Here is a 13,552-nt window from a genome sequence, read left to right on the forward strand (position 1 = left end):
TGTCGAGGAATCAGTTGTTAGATCATGGAAAATAATGTGCAGGGTTTGACATTTACTTTTTTAGCCACTTCAGACAAGTAGGTCTGATTGTTTTACTTGTCCAAAAGCTCAAGTCACATGTCCAGTCACTTGTCTGTAACACCATTTTTACATCATTGTATGATGCAAGGAACCACTTTTCAAAAGAAATAACTTTTTTTTACCATAGAGAATAAGACAAATCAAACTGTATTTGTCACATGTGCCGAATACAACAAGTGTAGACTAAAGTAAGTAGACTAAAATAAAAATAATAAAAAAGTAACACAATCAGAATAACAATAACGAGGTTATATGCAGGGGACACCGGTACCGAATCAGTGTGTGGGGGTACAGGTTAGTTGAGGTAATTTGTACATGTAGGTGGGGGTGAAGTGACTATGCATAGATAATAAATAGTGAGTAGCAGCAGTGTACAAAGGGAGGGGGGTCAATGTAAATTGTCCGCTGGCAATTTTATTAATTGTTCAGCAGTCTTATGGCTTGGGTGTAGAAGCTGTTTGAGGAGCCTTTTGGTCCTAGACTTAGCGCTCCAGTACCGCTTGTCGTGCGGTAGTAGAGAAAAAAAGAGTCTATAACTTGGGTGACTGGGGTCTCTGACAATTTTAGGGGCTTTCCTCTGACACCACCTATTATATAGGTCCTGGAAAGCTTGGCCCCATTGATGTACTGGGCCGTTCGCACTACCCTCTGTAGCGCCTTACGCTCAGATGCCGAGCAGTTGCTATACCAGGCGGTGATGCAACCGGTCAGGATGCTCTCAATGGTGCAGCTATAGAACCCTTTGAGGATCTGGGGACCCATGACAAATCTTTTCAGTCTCCTAAGGGGGAAAAGGTTGTGTCATGCCCTCTTCACGACTATCTCGGTATGTTTGGACTATGATAGTTCGTTGGCGATGTGGACACCGAGGAACTTGAAACTCTCGACCAGCTCCACTACAGCCCCGTCGATGTTAATGGGGGACTGTTCGGCCTGCCTTTTCCTGTAGTCCACGATCAGCTTCTTAGTCTTGCTCACATTGAGGGAGAGGTTGTTGTCCGGTCACCATACTGCCAGTTCTCTGACCTCCTCCCTATAGGCCGTCTCATCGTTGTCGGTGATCAGGACTACCACTTTTGTGTCGTCAGCAAACTTAATGATGGTGTTGGAGTCGTGTTTGGCCACACAGTCGTGGGTGAACAGGGAATACAGGAGGGGACTAAGTACACACCCCTGAGGGGCCTCAGTGTTGAGGATCAGTGTGGCAGACCTGTTGCTGCCTACTCTTACCACCAGGGGGCGGCCCATCAGGAAGTCCAGGATCCAGTTGCAGAGGGAGGTGTTTAGTCCCAGAGTCCTTAGCTTAGTGATGAGCTTTGTGGGCACTATGGTGTTGAACGCTGAGCTGTAGTCAATGAACAGCATTCTCACATAGGTGTTCCTTTTGTCCAGGTGAGAAAGGGCAGTATGGAGTGCGATTGAGATTGCATCATCTGTGGATCAGTTGGGGCGGTATGCGAATTGGAGTGGATCTAGGGTGTCCGGGAGGATGCTGTTGATGTGAGCCATGACCAGCCTTTCAATGCACTTCATGGCTACCGACATGAATGCCACAGGGCTGTAATCATTTAGACAGGTTACCTTCGCTTCCTTGGGCACGGGGACTATGGTGGTCTGCTCGAAACATGTAGGTATTACAGACCCGGTCAGGGAGAGGTTTGAAAATGTCAGTGAAGACACTTGCTAGTTGGCCCACACATACTTTGAGAACACGTCCTGGAAATCCGTCTGGTCCAGCGGCTTTGTGAATGTTGAACTGTTTAAAGGTTTTGTTCACATCGGCTACCGAGAGCGGTATCACACAGTCATCCAGAACAGCTGGTGCTCTCGTGCATGCTTCAGTGTTACTTGCCCCGAAGCAAACATAAAAGGCATTTAGCTCATCTGGTAGGCTCACGTCACTGGGCAGCTTGCGTCTGGGTTTCCCTTTGTAGACCGTAAATGTTTTCAAGCCCTGCCACATCCGACGAGCGTCAAAGCCGTTGTAGTAGGATTCAATCTTAATCCTGTATTGACGCTTTGCTTGTTTGTTGGTTAGTCGGAGGGCATAGAGGGATTTCTTATAAGTGCCCGGATTAGTCTCCCACTCCTTGAAAGTGGCAGCTCTAGCCTTTAGCTCAATGCAGATGTTGACTATAATCCATGGCTTCAGGTTGGGATATGTACGTACAGTCACTGTGGGGACGACGTCGTCGTTGTACTTATTAATAAAGCCGATGACCTTGGTGTACTCCTCAATGCCATTGGATGAATCCCGGAACATGTTCCAGTCTGTGCTATTAGAACAGTCCTGTAGTGTAGCATCCACGTAATTTGACCACTTCCGTATTGAGTGAGTCACTGGTACTTCCTGCTTTAGTTTTTGCTTGTAAGCAGGAATCAGGAGGATGGAATTATGGTCAGATTTGCCAAATGGAGGGCGGGGGAGAGCTTTGCATCTCTGTGTGTGGAGTAAAGGTAGTCTAGGATTTGTTTTTCTCTGGTTGCACATGTGACATGCTGGTAAAAAAAAATGTAAAACTGATTTAAATTTGCCTGCATTAAAGTCCCCGGCCACAAAGTGCTGCTTCTGGGTGAGTGCTGCTTCTGGGTGAGCAATTTCCTCTTGGCTTATGGCCTCATCGAGTTGTTTACACTATGCTTATTAACTTCTTTATTAAATAATTCCCCCCGGGGATTGAAATTATGGTTATCTCTGGGATGCTAAAAAATGTCTAAGGTTCTGGGACAGTTCTGGGGCGACAGATCCCAAATGCATACAACCACTGAACATTAACGCAACAGATCAAAATGTATAGCTTAAAATATTTATAATGTTTTACTTCTTCATATTATTGTCTATAGTTGTCTCTGATTGGGGATCATACTTAAGCAGCCCTTTTTCCCACCTTGAGTTGTGGGATCTTGTTTTTGTGTGTTGCACTCCTAGCTTTACTTTCGTTGAGTTGTTTATTGTTTTTTGGTGGAACGTTCAAAATTAAAGAAAATGTACGCCTACCACGCTGCACCTTGGTCTTCATTTAACAACGGACGTTACAGAAGCTCCCACCACCAACGGACCAAGCAGCGTGGTCAGGACTGGACCTGGGAGGAAATCCTGGAGGGAGCAGGACCATGGACAAGGGCCGGGGAGTATCGCCGTCCGAAGGAGGAGATAGAGGCAGCGAAAGTGGAAGGGCGACGATACGAGGAGTTAGCTCAAAGAAGCAAGCACGAGAGGCAGCCCCCCAAAAATATGGGGGACACACACGGGGAGATTGGCGGAGTCAGGGATTAGACCTGAGCCAACTCCCCGTGCTTACCGTGGGGAGCGAGTGACCGGTCAAGCAGTGTGTTATCCGGTTCTGCGCACCATGCCTTCAGTGCGCATCCACAGCCCGGTGCGCTCTGTGCAAGATCCTTCGCAGTTGCCGTGCTAGAGCCTGCTCAGCGCTCCTGGCCTCCGGTGCGTCTCTTGGGCCCAGGATATCCTGCGCCAGCTCTACGCACGGTATCCCCAGTTCGCCAGCACAACCCAGTGCGGCCAGTGCCAGCTCCCCGCACTTGCCGTGCTACAGGGGGGATTTAGCCAGGACGCGTTGTGCCACATCTACGCTCCAGACCTCCAGCGCGACTCCACGGCCCAGCATATCCTGCACCGGCTCTACACACTATGCCTCCAGTGCGCCTTCATAGCCCAGTGAGTCCCGTGCCAGCTCTCCACACTCACCGAGCAAAAATGGGTATCCATCCAGGATGCGCTGTGGCTGCTCCCCGCACCAGGCTTCCAGTAAGTCTCCTCAGTCCAGTGAGACCTGTTCCGGCTTCACGTACGAAGCCTCCAGTGATGATCCATGGCCCGGAGCCTGTAGTGATGATCCATGGCACGAAGCCTCCAGTGATGATCCATGGCCCGGAGCCGCCAGTGATGATCCATGGCCCGGAGCCGCCAGTGATGATCCATGGCCCGGAGCCGCCAGTGATGATCCATGGCCCGGAGCCTCCAGTGATGATCCATGGCACGAAGACTCCAGTGATAATCCATGGCCCGGAGCCTGTAGTGGTAATCGATGGCACGAAGCCTCCAGTGATGATCCATGGCCCGGAGCCTGTAGTGATGATCCATGGCACGAAGCCTCCAGTGATGATCCATGGCCCGGAGCCGCCAGTGATGATCCATGGCCCGGAGCCGCCAGTGATGATCCATGGCCCGGAGCCTCCAGTGATGATCCATGGCACGAAGTCTCCAGTGATAATCCATGGCCCGGAGCCTGTAGTGGTAATCGATGGCACGAAGCCTCCAGTGATGATCCATGGCCCGGAGCCTGTATTGATGGTCTATGGCAAGGAGCCTGCAGTGACGTTCCCCAGTCCAGAGCCCCCAGCCCTTTTTCCCACCTTCAGTTGTGGGATCATGTCTTTGGTTGTTGCATGTGTTTGCACTCTTAGCTTTACGTTCGTTGAGTTGTTTAATGTTTTTGGTGGAATATTTATAATTAAAAGAAAATGTACGCCTACCACACTGCACCTTGGTCTTCATTTAACGATGGATGTTACAGTTGTGGCCTTTGTGTTTTTCCGATTACACGTTCCCGCTAGCAGCGTGAAGATATGGTTGTTCTTGTTCAATAAAGCCATTGAACTTTTCTCAACGATATTCATATCTGACAGGACATTGCAGGATATCTAGGTTGACTTATTTTCCCTGGCTTTGTGAAGATTACAGCCTGACAGGAGCCATACTTCCTTGTTCCTACCCTCGAAGGCAGGCTTTTCAAAATGGTGGCGGTACTAGTTTACAGGATCACAGGAGCTGTTACAGTCTACTCACTGCCTTGGCTAAATAATTAGCTGCAATGGCTGTTCCTGATGATTCCTTTTTCCAAGAAGAGCTGGATGACAAAACCATTTTTTATTTTATTTTGCATAAGGACATACATCCCTATTTAGTTGAGTAGTTGAGACGGGGAAAAATACAGTGCCTTGCAAAAGTATTCACCCTCCCTGGCATTTTTCCTATTTTGTTGCCTTACAACCTGGAATTAAAATGGATTTTGGGGGGGGTTTGTAATCATTTGAGTTACACAACATGCCTACCACTTTTGAAGATGCTACATATTTTTTATTGTGAAACAAACTGTATTTCTGATTAATTTGATGTTATTTTAATGGACAAAAAAAATGCTTTTCTTTCCAAAACAAGGACATTTCTAAGTGACCCCAAACTTTTGAACAGCAATGTATATATTACACAGTAACAGTCAAAAGTTTGGAAACACCTACGGTACTCATTCTCAGCTTGGGGGAATAGATGGAACAGCATTACCTTTCAACGTTTGACGACATGGCAACCCATTAGTCCGTTACGAAATCCTGTCTGAAAGTGCTGGCTACAAACAACAACAAAAAATGTAATATGTATTTTCTTAGCCCTTGTTTTCCCCAATTTCGTGGTATCCAATTGTTAGTTACAGTCTTGTCCCATTGCTGCGACTCCCGTACGGACTTGGGAGAGGCGAAGGTCAAGAGCCATGAGTCCTCCGAACTTTTTGTGAGAAAACTGCACATTTTAGAGTGGACTTTTATTGCACCTGTGTAATGATCATGCTGTTTAATCAGCTTCTTGATATGCCACACCTGTCAGGTGAATGGATTACTTTGGCAAAGGAGAAATGCTTACTAAAAGATTTGTGCACAACATTTTAGAGAAAAGCTTTTTGTGTATATGGAAAATGTCTGGGATCTTTTATTTCAGCTCATCAAACATGGGACCAACACTTCACATGTTGCGTTTATATTTTTGTTTCGTATAAATAAGTCTCATTAAAGTTTAGCTACATTTTCTGACGCCTCCCTCATTTAACTATAGCCAATATGCCTACACTTTGACATGCAGGCTTGAGAAACTGTGATATTAAGACCCTAGGGATATTCTTACCGTGGTATCCACTGTTGTCACCGGCTTGGTGGGGACATGGTGTGATGGGGACGAGGGCTCCTGTGCCGACAGCACAACACAGCCCCGGGAGCCCAGGGTGATGATGACCGAGCTGCAGCCTCGCCTCAGCAGCTCCTCACCGGCCCGGCCAGCATCCTCTATACTCGCCACAGCCACCCCCGTCAGCAGCTCTGCCTGTGGAGACCACCAGGGAGGTGTGTTAGAAATTGTGTGGTCTGGGAATTGAGCCAGCAACCTTCAGACTACTGGCCCACCTCAAAGTGAAAATCTATGTATGTTGAGTGTGTGGGTGTGCATCGCCCAGGAGGGTGCAGCACATTGGTGAGGGGTAAGTTGAGTTCTTACAATGGAGGCACTTTGCAAAATCACTTTATAAATCCCTATTAGTTCAGTTTTACATCTATTGGGGGGGTAAGCTAATATATGGAATTGTTTAAGATCGTCATACCATGGATCATTTCAATATTTGATTTGAAATGTATAAATATTTATTAATAGTGAATCGCACAACAAAACAATAAAGAATAATTGAAACATGACATTCTGGAGTGCTCACAGGCAACAACACAAAAACAAGATCCCACAAAAACCCAGTGGGGAAATGGCTGCCTAAATATGAACCACCCCCCCCTAAAGGTGCGGACTCCGGCGGCAAATCCTGACTCTATAGGGGAGGGTCCTGGTGGGCATCTAGCGTCGGTGGCCGTGCCCAGATTGGGCCTCGGCGCAGAGGAGGGCCCCGACCATGGAGCTGGGTTGAACACCGCACCCGGACTGGGCACCGGCGCCGCCATGGAGCTGAGTTGGCCGCCATGGCTGGACTGGGCACCGGCGCAGAGGAGGGCTTCGGCTATGGATCGGGACTGGTCTGGACGCCGTGCCTGGACCGGACATCGGCACAGAGAAGGCTCCTGCCTGGACCGGGCACCGGCGCCGAGGAAGGCTCCGGCCATGGAGTGGGACTGGACATCGTGCCTGGACCGGGCACCGGTGCAGAGGTAGGCTCCGGTCTTGGAGCGGGACTGGACGTCGTGCCTGGACAGGGCACCAGCGCCGAGGAAGGCTCCGGCCATGGAGCTGAGTTACCCGCCGTGCCTGGACTGAGCACAGGCGCAAAGGAAGGCTCCGGCCTTGGAGTGGGACTAGACACCATGCCTGGACTGGGCATCGGCGCAGAAGAAGGCTCCGGCCATGGAGCAGGACTGGACGCCGTCACTGGACTGGGCTTCGGCGCAGAGAAAGGCTCCGGCCTTGGAGCTGGACTGGACGCCGTGCCTGGACTGGGCACCGTCTGTAAGCTGTTAGTGTCTTAACAACCGTTCCACAGGTGCATGTGATAGGACGCAGCTGATATCTCTAGCTTGAATTGACATAATTTTATGGGGATTTTTCTATGTTACAAGTGCAAAATAGAAGTCTGTGAAGTTGTAATAAAATAAATTAGAACACTGTTCTTATACCAACATGATAGGTTTTTATTGAAAAGCAAAACATTGCCCGTTGCGTCTTCATCCCTGCTATTAATCATAAATGAATATAATTTAAAAGAAAGGAAAAAACATTTAGCCTAGAATAACAAGTCGCCTAAAAAGTAATAAAACACAACTTATATTAGTATAACGACCTGTACTATACGCTACTTCTATGAAAATGTGAATGAATTAATAAATAACAAAACACTGCTGTTTTCAAATACAATCTAGGCCTCTTTAATTTATCCTAGGCATGAACATTTTAATTAGGCCTAATAAATAACAAAACTTGGCTGTCTACGAACCCCAGGCCCGGGATCCAGCTTTTGTCAAATTAACAACAGATTTGACTTTTCGTAATGGATTAGGAGAAATTACGCAGCAGGTTAGAATAATTAACGTACAGGTTAGGAGAAGTTAGTTAAGGTTAGGAAAAGGGTTAGTTAAAAAAAGGCTGGATCCCTTCTAGCCATGACCAGGCCGCCCCGCCCCACTCCTGCTGCGATTCAGCACCACAGCGGTGGAAAGAGGAAACTCGAGGAGGCCACAAAATGAAGAAATTATAAAACTGACGTTGGACAATGAAATTCGATACGTAAATAAATGAAATTTATTAAGTCTGGTTCCTTGAGAGATTACTTATTTTAAGATGCTCCTGTGAAACGGGGGCGGAAGGGTAGCCTAGTGGTTAGAGCGTTGGACTAGTAACCGGGAGGTTGCAAGTTCAAACCCCCCAGCTGACAAGGTACAAATCTGTCTTTCTGCCCCTGAACAGGCAGTTAACCCACTGTTCCTAGGCCATCATTGAAAATAAGAATTTGTTCTTAACTGACTTGCCTAGTTAAATAAAGGTAAAAAAAAGGTAATAAAGGTAATGATTTTTCTTGGGGTTGACTCGTCATGTGTAATACAGTGCCTTGCGAAAGTATTCGCCCCCCTTGAACTTTGCGACCTTTTGCCACATTTCAGGCTTCAAACATAAAGATATAAAACTGTATTTTTTTGTGAAGAATCAACAACAAGTGGGACACAATCATGAAGTGGAACGACATTTATTGGATATTTCAAACTTTTTTAACAAATCAAAAACTGAAAAGTTGGGCGTGCAAAATTATTCAGCCCCTTTACTTTCAGTGCAGCAAACTCTCTCCAGAAGTTCAGTGAGGATCTCTGAATGATCCAATGTTGACCTAAATGACTAATGATGATAAATACAATCCACCTGTGTGTAATCAAGTCTCCATATAAATGCACCTGCACTGTGATAGTCTCAGAGGTCCGTTAAAAATATCAGAGAGCATCATGAAGAACAAGGAACACACCAGGCAGGTCCGAGATACTGTTGTGAAGAAGTTTAAAGCCGGATTTGGATACAAAAAGATTTCCCAAGCTTTAAACATCCCAAGGAGCACTGTGCAAGCGATAATATTGAAATGGAAGGAGTATCAGACCACTGCAAATCTACCAAGAACTGGCCGTCCTTCCAAACTTTCAGCTCATACAAGGAGAAGACTGATCAGAGATGCAGCCAAGAGGCCCATGATCACTCTGGATGAACTGCAGAGATCTACAGCTGAGGCGGGAGACTCTGTCCGTTGGACAACAATCAGTCGTATATTGCACAAATCTGGCATTTATGGAAGAGTGGCAAGAAGAAAGCCATTTCTTAAAGATATCCATAAAAAGTGTTGTTTAAAGTTTGCCACAAGCCACCTGGGAGACACACCAAACATGTGGAAGAAGGTGCTCTGGTCAGATGAAACCAAAATTGAACTTTTTGGCAACAATGCAAAACGTTATGTTTGGCGTAAAAGCAACACCCTGAACACACCATCCCCACTGTCAAACATGGTGGTGGCAGCATCATGGTTTGGGCCTGCTTTTCTTCAGCAGGGACAGGGAAGATGGTTAAAATTGATGGGAAGATGGATGGAGCCAAATACAGGACCATTCTGGAAGAAAACCTGATGGAGTCTGCAAAAGACCTGAGACTGGGACGGAGATTTGTCTTCCAACAAGACAATGATCCGAAACATAAAGCAAAATCTACAATGGAATGGTTCAAAAATAAACATATCCAGGTGTTAGAATGGCCAAGTCAAAGTCCAGACCTGAATCCAATCGAGAATCTGTGGAAAGAACTGAAAACTGCTGTTCACAAATGCTCTCCATCCAACCTCACTGAGCTTGAGCTGTTTTGCAAGGAGGAATGGGAAAACATTTCAGTCTCTCGATGTGCAAAACTGATAGAAACATACCCCAAGCGACTTACAGCTGTAATCGCAGCAAAAGGTGGCGCTACAAAGTATTAACTTAAGGTGGCTGAATAATTTTGCACGCCCAATTTTTCAGTTTTTGATTTGTTAAAAAAGTTTGAAATATCCAATAAATGTCGTTCCACTTCATGATTGTGTCCCACTTGTTGTTGATTCTTCACAAAAATATACATTTTTATATCTTTATGTTTGAAGCCTGAAATGTGGCAAAAGGTCGCAAAGTTCAAGGGGGCCGAATACTTTCGCAAGGCACTGTATATGTGGCTTGTTGATAACAACTCTGTTTCCTACTACAGTGGCAAGAAAAAGTATGCGAACCCTTTGGAATTACCTGGATTTCTGCATCTATCTCACAACAATAGACAAACATAGTGTGCTTAAACTAATAACACACAAATTATTGTATTTTTCTTGTCTATATTGGATACATAATTTAAACATTAACAGTGTAGGTTGGAAAAAGTATTTGTGAACCCCTAGGCTAATGACTTCTCCAAAAGCTAGTTGGAGTCAGGAGTCAACTAAACTGCAGTCCAATCAATGAGACGAGATTGGAGATTTTGGTTAGAGCTACCTTGCCCTATAAAAAAACGCACAAAATTTGAGTCTGCTATTCACAAGAAGCATTACCTGATATGAACCATGCCTCGGACAAAATAGATCACAGAAGATCTAAAATTAAGAATGGTTGACTTGCATAAAGCTGGAAAGGGTTACAAAAGTACCTCTGAAAGCCTTGATATTCATCAGTCCGAATATTGCTGAAACTGAAACGGTTTTGTAAAGAGGAATGGTCCAAATTCCTTCTGACCATTGTGCAGGTCTGATCCGCAACTACGGAAAACATTTGGTTGAGGCGATTGCTGCCAAAGGAGGGTCAACCAGTTATTAAATCCAAGGGCTCACATACTTCCCCCCCCTGCACTGTGAATGTTTACACGGTGTGTTCAATAAAGACATGAAAACGTATAATTGTTTGTGTTTTATTAGTTTAAGCAGACTGTGTTTGTCTATTGTTGTGACTTAGATGACCAGATCAAATGTTATGACCAATTTATGCAGAAATCCAGGTATTTCCAAAGGGTTCACATACTTTTTCTTGCCACTGTATATGCAGTTTGCTGCCTAGTGATTGCAACATTGTAACTCTGACGTGAAAACTTGTCAACAATGTTTTGTTTCCAAGTGCTACTGAATAAGCTCAACAGAAATACATCAATTGCACATGATACACATCATTATTCTAGTCTAGTCTATCAATCCATTCCAAATATTTATACTATACAGGACACAGGGGCGGCGGAGAATCGCTCGGACTGGGCCTGAAGAACACAATAAGGTGCGGCGCACCGTAGCCTGTTCAAAGTGAGTCGCTGCTGTTGGGAAGTCAAAAAAAGCTACTCCTTGGAGTAGCTTGCAATGCGCATCAACCTTGTTACTTTTGTCCTCAAGAAGGCTCGATCTTGGGGCCGTCTTTACTCTGTTTTTGAGAACGAATCCCCTTTCGGCGGGAACACTGGAAACAGGGATAATCAACACAATCATCACCAATTTTGCCCAGTACACTTAGCTGAAGTCTCTTATGAGTTGGAGCACATCAACTGGTATTTCCATCAATGAATAAAAAGCATTAATTTGCAATGGATTTGTTTTCTTCTCTTGGACAATTTTCCGGAAACAATTGTATTTATGGGCTTTTCAATTTTGAAAACAAAGCTTGTCAAAAAAAGTGCTCTCTTGGCACAACTTGTCCTGGGAATGGGGTTAATTGAGCATAGGGACTGGGTAAGAATAGGGACGCATTTGTGTATAGTTTCCTAGAAACAAGCGGTGGCTCAACAAACCCTTTGGCGCGACTTACCTGACTCTCCCCTACCCATCCAGCAACTCTATTACTGGTGTTATCTTTCTATTATTCTATCTCTGCATTGTTTAAAATAATTAAAAGGGGCCCGTAAGTAACCATTTCACTGTTAGTCTACACCTGTTGTTTACCAAGCATGTGTCAAATACAATTAGATTTATATAGCAGCTAGTCAGTGTAAGGTCCATAATGGAGTCCCATCACTATAAACACGTCAACATTCTATGTGAGCTGTGGATCAAATAGTGCCTGCACTTTGACATCCTTCAGCCCCCCTCTAGGTTCTGCATGGCACTGGGAGACTACACACACAAAAAGGTACGGGTTTAAGATGAGGAGTGGGTGTCCATCTTTTCTGTCAACCCTCCACACCTGCCCAGACAATGATCTCAGCTAGCTCACTTTTCTGTGGGGGGTCAGGACACCAAACACAAACGGAGGCTTTCAATTCATCCTCTATAAAGCTTCCAAGCCAACAATACCTTGACAGTTGAAAAATAAACTACCCACAGTATATTATCGGTGCTCATAGTCCCTGGTACCACCCTGTTCTGGTCAGCTACCAAAAAAGAAAAAGCGTTGTCTGTCTTAATCATCGGAGAAGCCAAGAGGATCCGTGTGTTTGGGTGCATTTGCGTGCTGAAATATGAGCAGCGGTGAGAGGGTGAAAGCAATGAGTGTGTGTGTGTGTGTGTTACACTCAAACTTACAAGAGAAAAAGACAGACGGTCGGCTCCATCTTCAACTCTCGCTTTCAAGTCCCCACCTGGAAAGCCCCCCTGCCCCCGACCACATCAAAGTCTCTAAGAGACATTTCTGGGCAAACTCACCTCTGTGTTACCCCAGGAATGAATCTGGCTCACTCTTTTAACACATCTGCCCTGTTGTTGTTTCTGACTATGTTTCCCATCAATACCAATCCCCATCTGTCATCTCTGACAGTGGAGTTGTGAGGCTAAGGTGGATCCATAACACCCTTTACCGTAAATAGAGGGAGGGAATAATCTTTTCTATTCAAGCCAGAAGGGGTTACTTACTTCTGAAGCAGCTGCTATGCTATTGATGTACAGGGCCGTAACCCTGAGAATACAATCAAATGGTTGTGAAAGAGGGAAGTAAGGGGGGCTAGGCTTGTTTTTTAACTGCAAGCTTCAGTGTTTGCTACAGCGCCTCAGGCACATACAGTGCCTTGCGAAAGTATTCGGCCCCCTTGAACTTTGCGACCTTTTGGCACATTTCAGGCTTCAAACAAAGATATAAAACTGTATTTTTTTTTTTGAAAAATCAACAACAAGTGGGACACAATCATGAAGTGGAACAACATTTATTGGATATTTCAAACTTTTTTAACAAATCAAAAACGGAAAAATTGGGCGTGCAAAATTATTCAGCCCCTTTACTTTCAGTGCAGCAAACTCTCTCCAGAAGTTCAGTGAGGATCTCTGAATGATCCAATGTTGACCTAAATGACTAATGATGATAAATACAATCCACCTGTGTGTAATCAAGTCTCCGTATAAATGCACCTGCACTGTGATAGTCTCAGAGGTCCGTTAAAAGCGCAGAGAGCATCATGAAGAACAAGGAACACACCAGGCAGGTCCGAGATACTGTTGTGAAGAAGTTTAAAGCCGGATTTGGATACAAAAAGATTTCCCAAGCTTTAAACATCCCAAGGAGCACTGTGCAAGTGATAATATTGAAATGGAAGGAGTATCAGACCACTGCAAATCTACCAAGACCTGGCCATCCCTCTAAACTTTCAGCTCATACAAGGAGAAGACTGATCAGAGATGCAGCCAAGAGGCCCATGATCACTCTGGATGAACTGCAGAGATCTATAGCTGAGGTGGGAGACTCTGTCCATAGGACAACAATCAGTCGTATATTGCACAAATCTGGCCTTTATGGAAGAGTGGCA

General features: G+C 45.4%; 1 protein-coding gene across 5 annotated transcripts in view; it reads right to left on the reverse strand.

Annotated features, from left to right (window-relative positions):
- rbks (ribokinase) overlaps window positions 1-13,552 on the reverse strand; it is a 76,275-nt gene that overhangs the window by 7,571 nt on the left and 55,152 nt on the right. For all 5 annotated transcript variants that reach the window (XM_052497089.1, XM_035752762.2, XM_035752766.2 and 2 more), the window contains one exon: window positions 5,999-6,193. In XM_052497089.1, coding sequence (XP_052353049.1) covers window positions 5,999-6,193 — 195 coding nt within the window. The remainder of the gene's footprint in view (window positions 1-5,998; window positions 6,194-13,552) is intronic.

This window comes from Oncorhynchus keta, chromosome 35 (genome assembly GCF_023373465.1).
Source record: "Oncorhynchus keta strain PuntledgeMale-10-30-2019 chromosome 35, Oket_V2, whole genome shotgun sequence".
In the NCBI taxonomy this organism is placed as follows: Eukaryota; Metazoa; Chordata; class Actinopteri; order Salmoniformes; family Salmonidae; genus Oncorhynchus; species Oncorhynchus keta.